Raw genomic sequence first — 22,438 nt, forward strand, 5'->3', positions numbered from 1 at the left:
CACGGTGGGAACCACACATGCAGAGATCATCCGTTCACCTACTAGTTGTCTCACAAAGACACGGTGGTTGGAACCAAAAATCTCAAATTTGGACTTAAGGACAGATTTCAACCAGTCTAATGTCCATTGCTCATGTTTCTTGGCCTAAGCAAGTCTCTTCTTATTATTGGTGTCCTTTAGTAGTGTTTTTTTTTTGCAGCAATTTGACCATGAAGGCCTGATTCACGCAGTCTCCTCTGAACAGTTGATGTTGAGACGTGTCTGTTACTTGAACTCTGAAGCATTTATTTGGGCTTCAATTTCTGAGGCTGGTAACTAATGAACTTACCCTCTACATCAGAGGCAACTCTGGGTCTTCCTTTCCTCTGGTGGTCCTCATGAGAGCCAGTTTTATCATAGCGCTTGATGGTTTTTGCAACTGCACTTGAAGAAATGTTCAAAGTTCTTGAAATGTTCTGCATTGACTGACCTTAATGTCTTACTGCTTATTTGAGCAGTTTTTGCCATTATATGGACTTGGTCTTTTACCAAATAGGCCTAACTTCTGTATACCACGCAAAGCTGTGGCGACTGAAGAATTTCAAATTTCATTTTTTGGTTACTACATGATTCCATATGTGTTATTTCATAGTTTTGATGTCTTCACTATTATTGTACAGTGTAGAAAATATTCAAATGGAAGAAAATGAGTAGGTCTCCAAACTTTTGACACACCAACTGCAACCATTTAAACAACTGCATTAGCATAAGAAGCAAAAATGTATTTTACTTACCAGATGGATATTTTCTGTCCAAAAACATTTATTCCGTGCTGGAATCAAAACTGTGCTCACTCAGTCCTCATATATTCGTTCTGTCACTCTTCCTGGTCAATTTCTGCAAAAATTTCATCCAAATGTGTATACTTCGATATAGCTTTCCACTCTTATTAGCCGTGTTTTACTTTTTCAGTTTTGAGAAAAGTTTGTAGAAGAGAATGAACCTCTGCATAACATAAACTAGCGTGCGTCCTGTTTGCGTTCACCTGAAAATTAACATTGTTGCGCACAGCTCAAATCAAAACATATTTTATTGGTCACATACACATGCTAGGTGATGTTATTGTGAGTGTAGTGAAATGCTTTAGGTAAATAATGTACTTACATTCAACTCTAACATGATGGCTGTTTGTCGTACAAAGGGCGTTCGCATACTGCTGGAAAGCCCAGCTCATTGGCTATCTAGCTTGCTATGTTCCAAAACGATAGGTGATCATTGGACCAAGACACTGTCAATCAAGTGAACACTCATCTCATTAGTGCGTAATGATAGCTGACCTAATTGACGTGTTGTGTAGCTAATACGTAATGTAAAATAATGAAACAAGTTTGGTTTGCTTTTTAGAGTGTCTGATTGCACAAAAACCGAACTTGACCGGGTTAAACAACGTTTTGCCGATTCTATTTTTTAAATTGTTTTGTTGAAAGAGTCGGAATTCATGCAAAAAGCTGTATAAAACATGGAACATGGATCTAGAAATATATTTTATCAAACAAAACTATGCTACATTTTATTTCTGGGACCCTCAGGATGACAAATCAGAGCAAGATTACAGAATGTAAGTACATTATTTACCGTCAGAGGTGAATTTATCAAACCAGTTGCCTTGATAAGTGTTTTGTTGTTGTGCACTATCCTCAAACAATAGCATGGTATTTTTCGCTGTAATAGCTACTGTTAATTGGACACTGCAGTTAGATTAACAATCATTTAAGTTTTCTGATGATATAAGACATGTCCATGTCCCGGGAAAGTTGGCTGTTGTTTACAACGCCATTCTAGTCACATATAGCATATTGAGCAGCAACTGTCCTGATTTCGGAACGCCGATTCTGTAGTTAAGGGAAGTTAAGTTAAGGGAAAAGTATTCCAAAAGTAACAAAGTAATCAGATTACGTTATTGAGTTTGGGTAATCCAATAGTTACATTCCTGATTACAATTTTGGCCAGGTAACTGAGTAACTAACAGATTACATTTAGAAAGTAACCTACCCAACCCCATCTACTATAATGATAGTTTGTTGCCTTGATAAATCTACCCATACTGTACAAATAAGATGGATATACTTGAAGATATGTTATAAATGCATTCAGATAACCAAGCATTTCATATATTTTGTATACACAAGAACAAGGTTCAAGTGAAAATGCTAATGCACTGTAGACCAGTAGTGATTTACTGCATGTATCAAATGCTAACATAGTCAAATTAAATGCTAACTTAGCAAATGTTAACAGTCATAGCATCAGTGCTAAGCTGGCTCATTACAATACGAGGGCAATGCTCTTGTGTCCGATGGCCTCCAGGTATTTGGCATAGCTTTAGTAGGTGGTCCTGAGGTGGATGTGATCGTGGGTCTCTCATTTTGTTTGATCATAGACGTTAGAGGGAGACATTTTGTTTGATAAAGTATATTAGGAATAAGATAAGATCAGCAACCATAATGCAATAGAGAATGGAAAACTATTGACTAACATAGCATTGGAAAAAGGAAAACATTGTAAACCACTTCCTTTTTGATTCAAGGTCATTCAGTAAAACGTTGAAAGTATATGTTATAGCCATTTGATTTCTTGCATATACAGGTCAGCGATTGATTTCTGGCACAATGCCTCGGCTCCACTTTCAACATCGAAACAAATCATCATCTCTAAATCTCTTCTAAACCGCTTTAACACATAAACATTGATTTAAATCACAGACAGCGGTATAAATCTGTGCGTGGGAATCCAGACCCAGAGCTCAGGGCAGGAAGCCAAGTCTTGGATATATGCTTGCCACGGGGGATTAGGCATAGAAGAATGATTGCAGGGAGATCCAACTCAACTCTCTCACAAACACACATGCATGCACACACACACTTATTCTCTCTCTCGCTCTCTTTCTCATCTACGTCAACCTCAATCCCCCATTCACTCAGCCACCATTCCAGATTCCACACCCATCTGGACCCTATTTGTGTTCCCCCTCCTCCAACTTCTCTCTTTAGCTGATACAGATGTGGGTTTGTTTATTAAAGTTAGGCAACAGGAAATTCCTGGAATCTTTAGGGGCCTTGGGACTCACTGGCGGGGAAAAATTAGGCCAAGCTTGCCTTGCAGAGACCCATGCTATGTAGCACTGCACTGGCAGCCTGCTCTCTATGGCCACAGACCATACAAACACAGCCCCTTAAATCCCTACGGCTCTATCGTTCTCTGAATCCACGTCTTACACAGATGTTTCAGAGCCAGAAAATAACTATAGTAGGTTTGGCGACACAGAGAGAAAGACAGAGAGAGGGTAGGTAAACAGACAGAGATAGAGAGGGTTTACGAGAAAAAAAGGACAGAGGAGAGGGTCCGCCTTTTGCCCCCCTCTGACCATTTTCCTATCAGGAAACGCATCCTGTTGCTGGTCAGGCTGTGGGGGCCAGTGTGTTTGTCGCTGTCACACACACACACACAGGCAGAAGAAGAGCTGCAGCATCTGGAACACCACTTAGGCTCTATGGGCTGTCCTCTCTGAGTGAGACTCAGGAGCGCAAATTCTCACACAGAGAGTGAGGGAGGGAGTTGTCTGGTCAAACCTGTTGGAGCCAAAGACTGATATCTCCCACCCTGAACCCTTTATTCTAATCCTTTTTTGACCGCTGGAACTGAGCTGTACCAGGAGCACCAACTCTTTCCAGAGAGAGAGAGAGAGAGTAGGAGCACCAACTCTTCCCAGAGAAAGAGAGAGAGCAGGAGCACCAACTCTTCCCAGAGAGAGAGAGAGAGAGTAGGAGCACCAACTCTTCCCAGAGAAAGAGAGAGAGAGCAGGAGCACCAACTCTTCCCAGAGAGAGAGAGAGAGAGCAGGAGCACCAACTCTTCTCAGAAAGAGAGAGAGAGAGCAGGAGCACGAACTCCTCCCAGAGAGAGAGAGAGAGAGAGAGAGAGAGAGAGAGAGAGAGAGAGAGAGAGAGAGAGCAGGAGCACCAACTCTTCCCAGAGAGAGAGAGAGCGAGAGGAGGGTCAGAAGAAGACTAGAGCTTGCGCAGTGAGAGATCGCTCTTCCAGCTGACAAAGCCCTTTCTTGGTTAAGCCTCAGTGAGCTGAGCAACACGATCCAGACGATCTGCTCTGCTGCTCTACACTGCTTCTCCATTTTCCCACCACCTCTGGTGTAGAGTCTGAAGAAAAAAACACAGAAGAACGAAGAAAGAAACTGAGGGGAAAAAGAGACAGGCGCTTACACAGAGAATAAAATAACTTGAAATTGCAGAGAACCAAAGGTGAGGAGGGCAGCCAGAAGAAATCAGAAGTGGAGAGAAAAGGGGTGATAAAAGTGGAAAAGAGACGGTTGAAGAGAGGTTCGAGTCCGAGAGTCAAGCTGCATTCAGTCACCAAAGCCAGTGGAATGGACCTCGGTGTCGGTCGGATTAACCCATGCCTGCCCACTGTGCACTCCGAGGAGGAAGGCTGAACCAACCCACCTCCACCACCAAAAACAAATGAGGATGAACGGAGATGTTCTTTAGCTGAGCTAACAACACGTTCCCTTTTTTCTTCAGCAGTGCGACTGCCTGGGGTTAGCATAAGCCGCTAGCTGCCTGGCAGTGGAGGAGGAGGAGAACCGGGGTGCCCCAAGTGCCGCTGGTGTTGCTGCCCAGGAGAGGCAGGGCAGCACGGGAGAGGAAGAAGGGGACGAAGAGAGGGAGGAGGTGGTGGAGGCAGAGGTGGCGGGCGGGCAGCGGTGCATGGCCGTGCAGCGGCTGGTGGCGGTGGCGGTGATGGTGGCCCTGCTGTCCCTGGTACTCAACAACGTGGCAGCTTTCACCCCCAGCTGGGTGCTGCAGGCCCTGGAGGATGGACGCAAGCGCAACGTGGGGCTGTGGAGGATGTGCCCCGTCATGACTGGAGGAGAGAGGGGCCGGGACGAACCTCAGGGGGGCGGGAGGAGAGGTCAGGGGACTCAGATGCCGTGTGAGGGTCTGGGCTGGGGCTCGGAGTACGCAGGCTACCAGGAGTCCCGCAGCACCGTCAAATGTAATGTGTGTTTGTGTTTCATGAGTGTGCTTCATTCCAAAACCCTTAGTTAAGAGTGCGCCTAATTGATGTGCATGTATGGGGAGATGGATAGTGTAGGCCTATTGGGCTCCTGAGTGGCTTAGCGGTCTTAGCGGTCTATCTCAGTGTTAGAGGAGTCACTACAGACCCTGGATCGATTCCAGGTTGTGCACAATTGGCCCAGTGTCGTCCGGGTTAGGGTTTGGCCGGGGTAGGCCTTCATTGAAAATAAGAATTTGTTCTTAACTGACTTGCTCAGATAAATAAAGGTTAAATAAAATTCAATAAATAAAGCAACACTAGAGGCAGCAAGACCCCCAGGCCAACTGACCCCCAGGCCAGCTGCATAACAGGCAGCGGCAGTCCAGGGGACCTCATTCAGTGAAAACAAATAACAATAATAATAATAACAAACAAAAATAACTCTCAGAACTCATAGGGCATTGTCTACAGATGTAAAAAAACAATGTTGATTTGCAGTGAATCCATCATTCCATTAAGCCCTTGATAAAGGCTACACACAAAGATGCATCATTGTAATGACATTGATCAGCTCAGCTCATGAATGGTTATTTGCTATGACGCATTGGACTCTGATATCAACAGGTGTCTTCACATGATGTTGCCCTAATGTCTCTGGTTTAGTTTGAGATAATAATTTTCCATATTCATAATTTCTCTCCCTGCCCCCCCCCCCCTCCCCTCCCTCCAGTGCAGTTTGACATGATGCGAGCGTGTAACCTGATGGCCACGGTGGCGCTGACGGCCGGTCAGCTGATCTTCCTGCTGGGCCTGATGGAGCTGCCCTTTGTCACCCAGGACTCCCAGTGGTGGGAGGAGGCCATCGCCGCACTCTTCCAGTTGGCCAGTGAGTACTATACATCCACACCAATATGTTTAATACACTGCACAACATGACATATAGCCTAGCCTAATGTCAGCAACCTCTGGTCCGCGGACCGGCACTGGTCCCTAGAATGAGGTTTACCGGTCCCTGAGATAGTTAGGTGTACCTGATTATTTTTTCTCAAGTGATAGTTTTTAATGTCGGCAGTCCTCCAAAAAGGGAAGGAAGGGCAATAGCTTGCCAGTCATTGGCACAAAAAAATGGTTGAGAAACAGTAACTCTGGCCTATACTGTGACTCTGACATGATGCACAAAGACAAGAAGCCAGATGTGGCAGTCCCAGTAGAGTGGAAACCAGACACCTACAAGCCTGGACATAACCACTGCAGCGGGTCAAGCACAGAGTTGAATTCTATGTGAAATTTGATAAACATATATATGCCATGGACATTTGTGTTCCATTTTTCCAAAACACTAATGAGTGTGGAGGCCAGCAGACACCTAAACATAAGTGAGAGAAAACCACACTATAAAACACCTATTACACGTGTCTGGCTTTTGATTTCAACTTTGAAATGTTCAATAGAGTCGCTTGAGGCTTTTCTGAGCGTTCCTCAGATCTAAAAATGGTCACAGTGTGTTGCTGCAAAGAAACATAAAAGTCCCTTGTTGTTCCCCAGTGGAGGCCAAAAGAGGAACCCTTGGAGCTTTGAGGATTGGCTTGAGGACAAAAATCATAAATTAATCCAGAGCAACCAAACAAATCAAACTAGGGGGGTGACTAGGAAACAGAAAAGGAGGGAAAAAAAGACTAGAATCGTCCCTTATCGTTCCAAGAAGGAATTTTCTTGGAAAGTCAATTAAAGACGATAACAACCAGGAATAGCAATGGGAAGAAGGAGAGGAGGTGGGCAGTAAGGGCAAATCAAGACCCCTCTCCTTCATCCATCCCAGAGGGTTGTGCGGCAGTGTGGGCATGTCCTTGTCCCAGTGCCCCTTTTGAGGAAGTGTGACGTTGTCACATTTTGTTGAGTGCACAGCTTGTTGTTTAGGGATGTCAGCCCCGGGCAGTATTGTGGCACAGCAGGCGCAGCATCCAAGGGTCTGATGGCTAAATATAGCAGGCCGTCAGTCTGGGCTGGTGGGCCGGCCGGAGTTCCAGCGAAAAAAGGGAGCGACTGTCGGGCGCCAGGAAATCCCTGCTCAGGACGAGGAAATGCCTGCGACTACCTGTTATGCAATCCCCGAGCAGAGGAGGAAAGAGGGGGAGAGCAGACATGAAAGACAGTTCGACAGGGACTGACTGGGTTCTGGAAGTGAGGGTGTGTGTGTGTGTATATGTGTGTCTATATGTGTGTGCGCGTTTGTTGGGTTAGTTGGTAGAAAAATGCTGCAGGGTGGGGATAGCTGCTGTCCAGATAAGCTTGGCCTAGCTTTTATGCCTGTTTACAGAATGTCCAGGAACAGAGGCAAATAAAGGGTCCCCTCTCAATGCTAGCTTCTTCGGCAGACATCGCCAGAACTTTTATCTGAAGGTCTTAGATGGGACCCACCCAAATAATCACTGATTCCCTTCCAAAAGAACCCACTGAGACAAACTATTGTTTGGCATGCTATAAAGTGTCACTCATGGTAAAGGGATAATGCATCCCCAAAATAAAAATCACAAAACTCCTGTCATTTTGGTGAAACCCTATGTTCTATCTGTGGGTAAAATACAAATTTCCCCCCTTCGATATGGTCCGTCTGTGAAATTAGTAGGAACGCATCATAGCTAGAGTCCACACAGAAAGTATTCAGACCCCTTGCCTTTTTCCACATTTTGTTACGTTACAGACTTATTCTAAAATGAATTAAATATTTTTTTCCCCCGCATCAATCTACACACAATACCCCAATGATGAAAAAGTCAAAACATGTTTTTAGAAATATTTGGAAATGTAGCTTGGCACACGTATTTTGGGAGTTTCTCCCATTCTTCTCTGCAGATCCTCTCAAGCTGTCAGGTTGGATGGGGAGCGTCGCTGCACAGCTATTTTCAGGTCTCCCCAGAGAAGTTTGATCGGGTTTAAGTCCAGGCTCTGGCTGGGCCAATCAAGGACATTCAGAGACTTGTCCCGAAGCCACTCCTGCGTTGTGGCTTCTGTCTGGCCACTCAACCATAAAGGCCTGATTGGTGGAGTGTTGCAGACATGTTTGTCCTTCTGGAAGGTTCTCCCACCTCTACAGAGGAACTCTGGAGCTCTATCAGAGTGACCATCAGGTTCTTGGTCACCTCCCTGACCAAGGCCCTTCTCCCCTGATTGCTCAGCTCTAAGAAGGGTCTTGGTGGTTCCAAACTTCTTCCATTTAAAAATGATGGAGGCCACTGTCTTCCTGGGGACCTTCAACACTTTTTTTTGGTACCCTTCTCCAGATCTGTGCCACGACACAATCCTGTCTCGGAGCTCTACGGACAATTCCTTCTACCTCATGGCTTGGTTTATGCTTTGACATGCACTGTCAACTGTGGGACCTTATATAGACAGGTGTGTGTCTTTCCAAATCATGTCCAATCAATTGAATTTACCACAGGTGGACTCCAATCAAGTTGTAGAAACATCTCAAAGATGATCAGTGGAAACCAGATGCACCTGAGCTCTATTTTGAGTCTAATAGCAAATGGTTTGAATACTAACGTAAAGAAGGTATGTTTTTTGTTTGTTTAATAAATTAGCCCAAATAATTATCGAAAAACTTGGTTTTGCCGTGTCATTATTGGGTATTGTGGGTAGATTAATGAGGAACATTTTTTAGTTAATACCTTTTAGAATAAAGCTGCAATGTAACAAAATGTGAAAAAAGGGAAGTGGTTTGAATACTTTCCGAATGCACTGGATATGTTTCTTGTCATTGGCGATAGGGGATAACGCTTTTAAAACAATATATATATTTTTAAATATATATTTTATTTCACCTTTATTTAACCAGGTAGGCAAGTTGAGAACAAGTTCTCATTTACAATTGTGACCTGGCCAAGATAAAGTAAAGCAGTTTGACACATACAACAACACAGAGTTACACATGGAGTAAAACAATCATACAGTCAATAATACAGTAGAAAAATAAGTCTATATACGATGTGAGCAAATGAGGTAAGATAAGGGAGGTAAAGGCAAAAGAAAGGCCATGGTGGCGAAGTAAATACAATATAGCAAGTAAAACACTGGTATGGTAGATTTGCAGTGGAAGAATGTGCAAAGTAGAAATATAAATAATGGGATGCGAAGGGGGCAAAGTAAATAAATAAATATATACAGTAGGGGAAGAGGTAGTTGTTCGGGCTAAATTATAGATGGGCTATGTACAGGTGCAGTAATCTGTGAGCTGCTCTGACATCTGGTGCTTAGAGCTAGTGAGGGAGATGTGTTTCCAGTTTCAGAGATTTTTGTAGTTCGTTCCAGTTATTGGCAGCAGAGAACTGGAAGGAGAGGCGGCCAAAGGAAGAATTGGTTTTGTGGGTGACCAGAGAGATATACCTGCTGGAGCGCATGCTACAGGTGGGTGCTGCTAAAGTGACCAGTGAGCTGAGATAAGGGGGGACTTTACCTAGCAGGGTCTTGTAGATGACCTGAAGCCAGTGGGTTTGGCGATGAGTATGAAGCGAGGGCCAGCCAACGAGAGAGTCCTAGGTATTTGTAGTTGTCCACATCTTCTAAGTCAGAATCGTCCAGAGTAGTGATGATGCTGGACGGGCGGGCCGGTGCAGGCAGCGATCGGTTGAAGAGCATGCATTTAGTTTTACTTGTATTTAAGAGCAGTTGGAGGCCACGGAAGGAGAGTTGTATGGCATTGAAGCTCGTCTGGAGGGTTGTTAACACAGTGTCCAAAGAAGGGCCAGACGTATACAGAATGGTGTCGTCTGCGTAGAGGTGGATCAGAGACTCACCAGCAGCAAGAGTGACAGCATTGATGTATACAGAGAAAAGAGTCGGCCCAAGAATTGAACCCTGTGACACCCCCATAGAGACTGCCAGAGGCCCGGACAACAGGCCCTCCGATTTGACACACTGAACTCTATCAGAATAGTAGTTGGTGAACCAGGCAAGGCAATTATTTGAGAAACCAAGGCTATCGAGTCTGCCGATGAGGATGTGGTGATTGACAGAGTCGAAAACCTTGGCCAGGTCGATGAAGACTGCTGCAAAGTATTGTTTCTTATCGATGGCGGTTAAATGATCGTTTAGGACCTTGAGCATGGCTGAGGTGCACCCATGACCAGCTCTGAAACCAGATTGCATAGCGGAGAGGGTGCGGTGGGATTCAAAAGAGTCGGTAATCTGTTTGTTGACTTGGCTTTCAAAGACCTGTAGCAGTTTGGGTCAAGAGCCCCCCTTTGAAGATGGGGATGACCGCAGCTGCTTTCCAAGCTTTGGGAATCTCAGACAACACGAAAGAGAGGTTGAACAGGCTAGTAAATAGGGGTTGCAACAATTTCGGCAGATAATTTTAGGGTCCAGATTGTAGGGGTCCAGATTTTGCAGCTCTTTCAGAACATCAGCTGACTGGATTTGGGAGAAGGAGAAATGGGTAAGGCTTGGGCGAGTTCCTGTGCGGGGTACAGTGCAGTTGACCGGGGTGGGGGTAGCCAGGTGGAGAGCATGGCCAGCCATAGAAAAATGCTTGTTGAAATTCTCAATTATAGTGGATTTATTGGTGGTGACAGAGTTTCCTATCCTCAGTGCAGTGGGCAGCTGGGAGGAGGTGTTCTTATTCTCCATGGACTTTACAGTGTCCCAGAACTTTTTTGAGTTTGTGTGGCAGGAAGCAATTTCTGCTTGGAAAAGCTAGTCTTGGCTTTTTCTAACTACCTGTGTATATTGGTTTCTAACTTCCCTGAAAAGTTGCATATCACAGGGGCTGTTCGATGCTAATTCAGAACGCCATAGGATGTTTTTGTGTTGATTAAGGGTAGTCAGGTCTGGAGAGAACCAAGGGCTATATCTGTTCCTGGTTCTACATTTCTTGAATGGGGCATGCTTATTTAAGATGTTGAGGAAGGCATTTAAAAAAAATAACCAGGCATCCTCTACTGACGAGATGAGGTCAATATCCTTCCAAGATACCCGGGCCAGGTCGATTAGAAAGGCCTGCTCACTAAAGTGTTTCAGGGAGCATTTGACAGTGATGGGTGGAGGTCATTTGATCACTGACCCATTACGGATGCAGGCAATGAGGCAGTGAACGCTGAGATCTTGGTTGAAAACAGCAGAGGTGTATTTAGAGGGCAAGTTGGTTAGGATGATATCTATGAGGGTACCCGTGTTTATGGCTTTGGGGTGGTACCTGGTAGGTTCATTGATATTTTGTGTGAGATTGAGGGCATCAAGCTTAGATTGTAGGAGGCTGGGGTGTTAAACATGTTCCAGTTTAGGTCGCCTTGCAGCACGAGCTCTGAAGATGGTCGAAGATGGTGTCCAGAGCACAGCTGGGGGCAGAGGGTGGTCTATAGCAGGCGGCGGTGAGAGACGGTGAGAGACTTGTTTTTAGAGAGTTGGATTTTTAAAAGTAGAAGTTCAAATTGTTTGGGTACAGACCTGGATAGTAGGACAGAACTCTGCAGGCTATCTCTGCAGTAGATTGCAACACCGCCCCCTTTGGCTGTTCTATCTTGTCTGAAAATGTTGTAGTTAGGGATGGAGATTTCAGAATATTTGGTGGTCTTCCTAAGCCAGGATTCAGACACGGCTAGGACATCCGGGTTGGCAGAGTGTGCTAAAGCAGTGAATAAAACAAACTTAGGGAGGAGGCATCTAATGTTAACATGCATGAAACCAAGGCTATTACTGTTACAGAAGTCATCAAAAGAGAGCTCCTGGGGAATAGGAGTGGAGCTAGGCACTGCAGGGCCTGGATTCACCTCTACATCACCAGAGGAACAGAGGAGGAGTAGGATAAGGGTACGCCTAAAAGCTATGAAAATTGGTCATCCAGGACGTCCGGTACAGAGTGGAGGATTCTGGGGGTGATAAAATAGCTTGAAGGTATAATGTACAGACAAAAGGTATGGTAGGATGTGAATACCGTGGAGGTAAACTTACCTGCACTCTAAATCAACAAATCCGCCAATAGATGGTATAGGCATTCTTGTCTAGAACATATCCATCCGTTCATATCCGTTCATATCCATATCCGTTTCATCCGTTATGAAAAAGTATATACTTTGCTTAGATGTGCTCAATCTAAACAGTGTACTAAATTATTCAACTCAATTTCTCCTTCAAGTACCATCTCGCAATGCACCCTGTGTGTCTGTGGGAAATGTTCCTTGTTGCCATAGCAACATACTCTGCGCTAGTGTTTTTTTAACACCGTTAATCATAGGAATTAGGTGTTTGGGGTGGTTTATCCCTTTAATACGATGGTAGAATGATTTTAGGTATGGATATCTATGGCGGTCGTTGGTAGCTGTTTTCAAAAACAGGCCATCTACTATAAACGCCCTTCACACATGTTGACATTAGTAAGAATAGTGACACGACTAATGAGTCAGACAGACACTTACACACCTACTTCCACCAGCTAAAAATACATGCTGCTGGAAAAAGGTCATCTTCCTTTGTACTCAAATGCCACTATCTGAAGACTTCACCATATTTGATCAACAAGACTGAGCAAAACAATAGATGACTTGCGATGACCCTTGGTGAGGACTTCATAGCAGAAGAGATAACAATGGTTACTAGGTATCAGTGTTCCCAAAGCTACTCATTGCCTTATTATACACTGAGTATCCAAAACATTAAGAACCCCTGCTCTTTCCAAGACATAGACTGAACAGGTGAATGCTATGACGCCTTATTGATGTCACTTGTTAAATCCACTTCAATCAGTGTAGATAAAGGGGAGAAGACACGTTAAATAAGGATTTTTAAGCCTTGAGACAATTGAGACATGGATTATGTATGTGTGCCATTCAGAGGGTGAGTGGGCCAGACAACAGATTTAAGTGCCTTTGAACGGGGTATGGTAGTAGATGCCAGGCGCACCGGTTTGTGTCAAGAACTGCAACGCTGCTGGGTTCTTCATGCTCAACAGTTTTCCGTGTGTATAAAGAATTGTCCACCACCCAAAGGTGGGCGGCATTGGAGTCAACATGGGCCAGCATCCCTGTGGAACACTTTCGACCCCTTGTTGAGTCCATGCCCGACGAATTGAGGCTGTTCTGATGGCAAAGATGGGGGGGATCCTGGATGCTGATTGGATGATAAACGTTAGTTATTTTCAAGAATCCTGTTAACTTTACATTTGAATAATCAATGCACATACACTGTCCCGCAGCACAGTCAGGCAATTCATGAACGTAATCTCCACTGGAAAAAAATTGCGACATTATTTACAATATGTTTAAAAGCAGCAGGCTCAGTGATTTCCCAGCATTCCCAATGCCTTCACTTAATCTAGGCTCAAGTCTAAAAGGCCTTCATTTCCTGAGTTTGGTTCAGTTTAGTATACCTCCACCACTCAGCAATTCATCCCTCGTTCCTCTCCTCCCCCACTGAGAATTGGCTTCTCTCTCTCTCTGCTGTGAATGGTTATGAGTTATTTTTACCAGCAGCCAGTCTTTCTCGGGAAAGAATGCTCTGTTTGAGTTTTCAGATGAGCCAAAAACCTCAGCTATCACATGCAGACAGTGGGATAACAATATCCAATTCCATTCAGTGATATCTCAACACTGCTATTGGCAGGTCTGAGCTTTGGCTGAGTATAACACCAGCCCGTTTTCACCCCTTGAGACTGATATGCTCAGGAATGTGTGACGGAATGGAGAGAGTCAAGATCAGAGGGTCAAAGGTGAAGGGTTATGTGCGTTTGAGATTCAGGTTTAAACTCTGTTGCAATTAAGCCGGTGGGGTTTACAGCTGGCACCATGCCCAAACTGTGGCCTTGGCAGTTGTGTCTCCCCTACACAATGGGGCATTGGCACAACTTAAACAAAATATACAAGGGGAAAATGTGCTTCTTTCTGGAGGGATAGAAAAGCAAGTGAAAAGCGATAGGTTAAGAAGTCAGGGAATTTGAAAGCAAGGACCTCTTAGTCTTGTGGGTGATGTCACACCACAGTTGAGTGCACAGCAAATTAAGTTGAGGGCATTTACTGGGCTGGTTTACATTTACTTACATTACTGGTAAGTAAATTCAGGCATGACATAGTTTAGATATGAAAAGATATGAAAAGATTTGGCACGGGTCCCCAGATCCTCGAAAAGTCCTACAGCTGCATCACTGAGAGCATCCTGACCGGGTATATCACCGCCTGGTATAGTAACTGCTCAACATCTGACCGTAAGGCGCTACAGAGGGTAGTGTGTACGGCCCAGGACATCACTGGGGCCAAGCTTCCTGCCATCCAGGACCTACAGTGGGGCAAAAAAGTATTTAGTCAGCCACCAATTGTGCAAGTTCTCCCACTTGAAAAGATGAGAGAGGCCTGTAATTTTCATCATAGGTACACTTCAACTATGACAAACAAAATGAGAAAAAAAAATCCAGAAAATCACATTGTAGGATTTTTAATTAATTTATTTGCAAATTATGGTGTAAAATAAGTATTTGGTCAATAACAAAAGTTTATCTCTATACTTTGTTATATACCCTTTGTTGGCAATGACAGAGGTCAAACGTTTTCTGTAAGTCTTCACAAGGTTTTCACACACTGTTGCTGGTATTTTGGCCCATTCCTCCATGCAGATCTCCTCTAGAGCAGTGATGTTTTGGGGCTGTTGCTGGGCAACACGGACTTTCAACTCCCTCCAAAGATTTTCTATGGGGTTGAGATCTGGAGACTGGCTAGGCCACTCCAGGACCTTGAAATGCTTCTTACGAAGCCACTCCTTCGTTGCCCGGGCGGTGTGTTTGGGATCATTGTCATGCTGAAAGACCCAGCCACGTTTCATCTTCAATGTCCTTGCTGATGGAAGGAGGTTTTCACTCAAAATCTCATGATACATGGCCCCATTCATTCTTTCCTTTACATGGATCAGTCGTCCTGGTCCCTTTGCAGAAAAACAGCCCCGAAGCAAGATGTTTCCACCCCATGCTTCACAGAAGGTATGGTGTTCTTTGGATGCAACTCAGCATTCTTTGTCCTCCAAACACGACGAGTTGAGTTTTTACCAAAAAGTTATATTTTGGTTTCATCTGACCATATGACATTCTCCCAATCTTCTTCTGGATCATCCAAATGCTCTCTAGCAAACTTCAGACGGGCCTGGAAATGTACTGGCTTAAGCAGGGGGACACGTCTGGCACTGCAGGATTTGAGTCCCTAGCGGCGTAGTGTGTTACTGATGGTAAGGCTTTGTTACTTTGGTCCCAGCTTTCTGCAGGTCATTCACTAGGTCCCCCCGTGTGGTTCTGGGATTTTGGCTCACCGTTCTTGTGATCATTTTGACCCCACGGGGTGAGATCTTGCGTGGAGCCCCAGATCGAGGGAGATTATCAGTGGTCTTGTATGTCCATTTCCTAATAATTGCTCCCACAGTTGATTTCTTCAAACCAAGCTGCTTACCTATTGCAGATTCAGTCTTCCCAGCCTGGTACAGGTCTACAATTTGGTTTCTGGTGTCCTTTGATAGCTCTTTGGTCTTGGCCATAGTGGAGTTTGGAGTGTGACTGTTTGATGTTGTGGACAGGTGTCTTTTATACTGATAACAAGTTCAAACAGGTGCCATCAATACAGGTAACAAGTGGAGGACAGAGGAGCCTCTTAAAGAAGAAGTTACAGGTCTGTGAGAGCCAGAAATCCTGCTTGTTTGTAGGTGACCAAATACTTATTTTCCACCATAATTTGAAAATAGTCATTAAAAATCCTACAATTTGATTTTCTGGATTTTTTTTCTAATTTTGTCTGTCATAGTTGAAGTGTACCTATGATTAAAATTACAGGCCTCTCTCATCTTTTTAAGTGGGAGAACTTGCACAATTGGTGGCTGACTAAATACTTTTTTGCCCCACTATATACTAGGCGATGTCAAAGGAAAGCCTCAAAAATGGTCAAAGACTCCAGTAACCCAAGTCATAGACCGTTTTCTCTGCTACCGCACGGCAAGGGGTACTGGAGCACCAAGTTTTGGAACAAAAGGCTCCTTAACAGCTTATACCCAGAAGCTATAAGACTGCTGAACAATTAATCAAATGGCCACCGGATTATTTACATTGACACCCCCCCCATTTGTTTTGTTTTACACTGCTGCTCCTCAGTTCAGTTGACTTAGTATGATAAGATAATAAGTGTTTCAGTCAATCGGGACTCTATAGTGCGACCATTCTACTTGCATATGTGGCTACAAATTTGCTGTGCGACCTGGAATTAGAAATTAGGAGCACCATTGCGCCTAGAAAAATTCAAGATTCGAGCTTTCTTACCTCAAATATTTTTTCTTGTGCTCAAAAATGTCTGGGGGTGGCAAAATGTTTCAATTTAGGCGCACACGGTACTCCTTCTAAAAGAAAGTTCAAGGTAGTGCCCTTTCAGTTTCTTTCAGACTGCCTGATAGATATTGTCAAACGTCCCAATATGCAAACCCAAAGCGGGGGTGTGGAGAGGGGGGAAGGAAGGAAGGATGGAAAGAGGAAGAAGAGGAAGGAAGCCAGAAACATTAGACTGTGCCAAAAAAAAGCAGTTCACACAGCCCACCCAGCCTGGAGCCCCAGGACTGGGGAGGTGAAGGGCTTTATGGTTTCTTAGAAAAGGAGTCACACACAGACGGACAAACACTTGCACTCAAATGCAGACACACCTTCACATAAGAAACATACACACACTCATAAGTCACACAGGCATATATACAATTATCTAATGACATCCTCTCATAAACAAAGACCGGCTCACAAATCTGAATGACCCATTGAGAGAGAAAGCCAATTACACAAAATTTCAACGCTAGTCCAGCACTGGCACTGGCGTTCTGACCTGCCACAAGAAACTGACTGATTCAAATCCTAATGGGCCATCATCCCCTTTTCCAGCAATTATTTTTGGTGCCTTTATTTATACCAACCCTTGATTGGACATGCTCCGAGATGAGTGTTATTGATGAACTATCGACTGGCTCCAGGCATTACTTAAATCCATGAAATGGACTTCCTCTTTGAGATCTAGATCTAGGTTAGTGGTCAATCCATTGTGGGTGATGGTTAATTTCAGTTACAAATGTTGTCATACTTTGTGGGAGAACAGGGTTGGTTGGGAGGACAGGGTTAAATTCCCCCTGGGGTTATTTCACCAATTCATATCCAAACCTTAACAGTGTGATGGTGACCAAAAAAAGGCAAAATCAGTGAGCTAAAGTTTGTTGATGAACACTGAAATAGTTGACTCATGTTGTGAATAGTGTTCTCTCTTTTGTGATCTTCCTGACCTGGATCATTGTGGCGTAGGCTACAACAATGTGTTTTAAGATTAAATCAAAAAGGAATTGGAATGGTCTTAAAACTTATTTGGATAGGTTTTGTGAGAAGTATGACATTTCCTTGTGTTTCCTTTGATACTGAAATATCAGAAGCCCTCCCAGAGAAAAACCCCATAGATTGTTATTGCTTTAGAAGTTAGCAACAGTGAGATTCGATTTTACATCCCCTCTCCATTAACATCACTGTTAAAGTAATTCAATTAATAAATGGTTTGAGATGAAGACTAAAATACACATAGGCACTTGAGGAGCTATAGTATTTGTTTTAGATGATTACGGTCTCATTGAATTAACCCTTCCCTGTCTCTCACTCCCCAGGTTTTGTGCTGGTAATCGGCTTGGTGACATTCTACCGGATCGGCCCGTACACGCAGCTGTCCTACTCGTGCTACGTGGACATCGCCGCCTGTCTATTGGCCACTCTGGCCGCCGCCATGCTCATCTGGAACATCCTACATCGCCGCGACGACTGCCTCACGCCCCGTGTCATTGTTATCAGCCGCTCGCTGGCGTCGAACTTCCACCCACGCCTCGACAACGACTATGTGGAGTCGCCCTGCTGAGCACCCCTGAGCCCTGACCCCCATTTGTCAATAAGGACTACCTAACATGCTGAAGAACAGACAATGTTCTGACTGTCTCTTCATATTCTTATCCGACCAGGTGCCTCAATGAATGACTCTATAGAAGACACTTGTTTTGACGTGACTCTACCGGTGCTGGACTAACATGCTTTCACTGTCGTACAGTTCTACATCTTCTCACGTGATGGCTATCATGTACAATGACTCATGGACTCAAATGCTGCCCTGGACTGAGTAATGCTCCTTGCTGCAAGGATAGTTTCGCCATAAAACATCCATCTAAAATGATGAATGAAAAGTCAGTGTTAAAAACCATAAGCTGTAGTGAATGTATCATTTTAGTAGACATGCTGTAAGCCAATTACTCAAAAGGTGTGCTTGAAGGTTTGTTTGCCCTGGAATTTGTAGAGAGAGAATTTGTATTTCCTCAGCAACACCCCCTGAAAACACCCTGGAAGAGATCAAGCTGGATCTTGACATGTTTTGTTCTATGTGTACTTATGTAATAACATATATTTCCTGCATATTGTTTATATTATTCTTAATATTAAAAGTGATTTAGGTTACAACTCTCTGGTTAGCATCGACTTGAAAATGAGTTAACCCCATCCAATCCATTCAAAGTATACTTAAAAACTGTCGATTAGGTACCATATTTCTACCTTTATCTTGAGAACACAGTGTTGTCAAGTGAAGTGTACACACATTAATTCTCTCTATCCAAACCACCAAAGGGTGTTTAATGGCAATTTGACAACACATTTTGCTCAGATCCTCAGACCTCTGTATGAATGTCCTGTCATTGATGATTTCAGATTGGCCCAACAGACACAGTAAATACCATAAACATTTGAGCTCATTTGGTAAGGACGCTTTCCTTTTGATAATCTGCTCACTTGTGGTACATGCACTTAAATTAATTATATACAGTTGTATTAAAATAATGATCTTATATCATATTGCTGCAAAGAAATCAGCCGTTTGTGGAGTAGTCACTTTCAAACCAAACAGTGAGTATGCATGAAAATAATAATAAATAAATAAAATGCAATAGTGTCTAGTGTTGTCTTTTTAAATTACTGTTCTATTTAGAGTGAAGTTTCATTGAAGTTGGCGATTGGCTTTGATGTGATGGAAGGAAAGACATGAATTGCAGTGGAAGTCATCAGCTGACCCTAACTTAAGTCTCCTAACACCAGCTTTTTATCAAAATTCCATTTTGCTTAGTGTTGCCAACTATCCATGACGATAGATCATTTTGGTCAAGGAATCCAATTCGGAATAGTTTTGGTTCAATTGGTTTGTTTTGGTTCAAACACTTGCTGCCCACCCCCTGACTTCACTGCCCTGGATTTGGCCACTGTGGCTGCCCCTGCCATAGTTATAGCCTGCATGACTCGCATACGACCAACAGCATTTGCTACCCCAGAGGGTTCTTCTAGGGCTGGCCCTGGAATGGATGACCACTTTGTCATGATTCTGCACAACATGCACCTGAGGATCTGCGCCCTGGTAAGAAGACATGATACCTAAGACTGAAGTTTGATTCTGATGCAATTGTCTTAATTTATTAATTGAATTACTGCAATTACGTCTCTCACATCTAACTGGAGGGGAAAAACTGACAGCCCAAGCTGGAGAACGTTTTCCTGGCTAGGGAGGAAAGACTGGACCAATGCACTGGCTTACTAACAAACATCCTTGATAAGGCAGAGGAGCTGAGGCCCAAGGGGGACGAGGTGTTTGACCGAGCCTAGAAGCTGCAGGCCACCTGGAGAGTCTGCACTGGAAGGTGGAACACACAAAGGAGGTGGAGGAAGAGGCACACAGGGGCTCGTCCAGGGGTACCATGAGCAGTATGGCAGCCTGGAGCATGAGGAGGTGCAGGTGCTTGGAGGAGATGAAGGAGCAGAAGGAGGTGGTCTTGGAAGAGGCGGCCAAAGAGGAGAAGGATGACTGAGTAGGTGAAGCAAAGAAGAGCATAGAAGAGACGAAGAAGTGCCCCAATATTCCTTTGCCATTGACTGTTTTCATTAAATAAATATTTAGTGTAACTAAAAGTATACCGGCCGCCTGTCCTTTTTCCTGGTGGTTTTCTTCAAACATGTACTTTTTATTAAATTCTATGAGGGAGGTTAATGGTTAGAAAATACTTCAAGTTACTGGATTATCTTAAAAAACTGTGGCAAGAGTCTAAAAACTCAAATGCATCAGGGCTTACTGATGAACGATGAACACAATACATTACAGTTGTAAAAGTAATTAGCCTATGGTACACAGTGGTCCTCTTTGATCTACACCGAAGTGTTTCCTATCGCTAATCTAGAGAAAAGGCTCTATATTGTATCAAGCAATACTGAGACCGTTGACCCTAAAATTGAGCTTATAGTGAAGGGTAAGTGCTTTGAAGGAGTCACGCATCTACAAAGAATTATATGAAGTAGCCTATACGTCAACTATATTTATAGGCTAACTCACAATCACAGATAAGCACTGTCAAAATACCAAGACATATTGTGTGACCTATTAAATAGTGTTAGACTAGTGTACATTTTTTCTCATAAAGAAAGTTATAGCTTTGCCTAAGAGATACAGTACAAAACTTGTGACTTCACTACAACAATCACTGTACTGGTGACCATTGCCATAATCAGTCTAGCTGTACTTCTGGAGACTTCCTTAAGTGTTTTTTCTGACTCGGTAATGGAAAAGATGAAGCATTACCCCTGTAAATAGATGGACGATGGCAATGGAAATTTAGTAAATGAAGGCTTGGAGCGATAACCCTGTAGCGTATTACATGGAGTCAAGGACAACATGAATGACAGGAAATAGCAAAGAAGTTCTGGACTGAGGAGAGACATTCCACACTGTATCTGACATACTGCATCAATATGACATAATACTTCAGTATGTCTCAGAGAGAGAGGCAGTCTTCATGTGTGTCTTCAACCTTTTCTTGTCCAGTGACCACTGCCCAGACAAACCCGGCGACCCAGGGACCCCCATCATACACTGAGTGTACATAACATTAGGAACACCTGCTCTTTCCATGACAGACTGAGCAGGTAAATCCAGGTGAATGCTATAATCCCTTATATATGGTAGTAGGTGCCAGGCGCACCGGTTTGAGCGTGTCAAGAACTGCAACACTGCTGGGTTTTTCACGCTCAACAGTTTCCCGTGTGTATCAAGAATGGTCCACAACCCAAAGGACATTGAGACAACTTGACACAACTGTGGGAAGCATTGGAGTCAACATGGGCCAGCATCCCTGTGCAACACTTTCAACACCTTGTAGGATCCCTTCCCTGACAAATTGAGGCCGTTCTGAGGGTATAAAGAGGTGCAACTCAATATTTGGAAGGTGGTCCTAATGTTTTGTACACTCAGTGTATGTTAATAAAACGTCATTTTGTCTTCTCATCAGGTGAATGGCAAGAAGAAGTAATCAACATTTGAAAATGAATAGATATGGTCAATAGTTAATTTAATTATTTACCTCCCCACATTACAATTAAGAGAGTAAACTCAAACATAGCCTGTTCAATAGAAAGGTAAGTCCAAACACCTTTTTGCTAATAGCAGCCGTTTATTTGGTTAAACAAAGGCTAGCCATGTATTGGTACGATTTTTTTTATGTATTACATCAAGAAAGCTTTACCAGCAGCCAGCGACACTCAAGGGTGCTTTTTCAAAGCCTATGGCCGCGTTCCTCTGCCCAAGTGTTGCTGGCGCATGTCAAATCTTGATATTTTAGCTAATCACATCATGTTATAGCAATCTGATGCCTGACGGCACAGTTGATTATGTGGCACAAAACCAATGGTTGATGCATGCAACGTCTGAGCATGGGAATGCGACCACTGTCAGATACTCCAGTAAGTAATTAGCTTCAATGAGTAAACTTAGATTTTAAAAAACAGATTCACTTTTTATGGCTGCAGGGGCAGTATTGAGTAGCTTGGATGAAAAGGTGCCCATTTCAAACGGCCTGCTCCTCAGTCATAGTTGCTAATATTTGCATATTATTATTAGTATTGGATAGAAAACACTCTGAATATTTATCATGTAATTTTTTGTTTATGTTGACGCATCTTTGCGGCTGTGGTGTTTTTAAATTGAGCGCCGTCTCAGAATATTGCATTTCTTTTTCCGTACATTTAAAAAAAAATCTGACACAGCGGTTGCATTAAGGAGAGGTATATCTATAATTCCATGTGTATAACTATATTATCATCTACATTTATAATGAGTATTTCTGTTGAATGATGTGGCTATGCAAAATCACTTGATGTTTTTGGAACTAGTGAATCTAACGCGCCAATGTAAACTCAGATTTTTTTTTAGATAAATATGAACTTTATCAAACAAAAACATGCATGTATTGTGTAACATGAAGTCCTATGAGTGTCATCTGATGAAGATAAAGATCAAATGAATCATTAACCTTGAATTATTTCTGGTTTTTGTGAAGGCTATAT

The 22,438-nt window shown here is 43.4% G+C and overlaps 1 protein-coding gene across 1 annotated transcript; it reads left to right on the forward strand.

Annotated features, from left to right (window-relative positions):
• The first annotated feature begins 3,463 nt into the window (after window positions 1–3,463).
• LOC118357568 (transmembrane protein 204-like) lies at window positions 3,464–19,005 on the forward strand. The gene is made up of 3 exons (XM_035734812.2): window positions 3,464–5,049; window positions 5,783–5,938; window positions 17,689–19,005. Exons 1-3 carry the CDS (start codon window positions 4,761–4,763, stop codon window positions 17,931–17,933), a joined length of 690 nt encoding a protein of 229 aa, XP_035590705.1. The 5' UTR covers window positions 3,464–4,760; the 3' UTR covers window positions 17,934–19,005.
• Window positions 19,006–22,438: the final 3,433 nt, after the last annotated feature.

This window comes from Oncorhynchus keta, chromosome 24 (assembly GCF_023373465.1).
Source record: "Oncorhynchus keta strain PuntledgeMale-10-30-2019 chromosome 24, Oket_V2, whole genome shotgun sequence".
NCBI lineage: Eukaryota > Metazoa > Chordata > Actinopteri > Salmoniformes > Salmonidae > Oncorhynchus > Oncorhynchus keta.

Excerpts from the sequence above, each read along its gene's own strand:
- LOC118357568 (XM_035734812.2), top strand. The coding sequence starts at position 4,761 with ATGGCCGTGCAGCGGCTGGTGGCGGTGGCGGTGATGGTGGCCCTGCTG. Across the intron at positions 5,050-5,782 it reads GTCCCGCAGCACCGTCAAAT|TGCAGTTTGACATGATGCGA; the intron begins GTAATGTGTGTT and ends CCCTCCCTCCAG. Across the intron at positions 5,939-17,688 it reads CGCACTCTTCCAGTTGGCCA|GTTTTGTGCTGGTAATCGGC; the intron begins GTGAGTACTATA and ends CTCACTCCCCAG.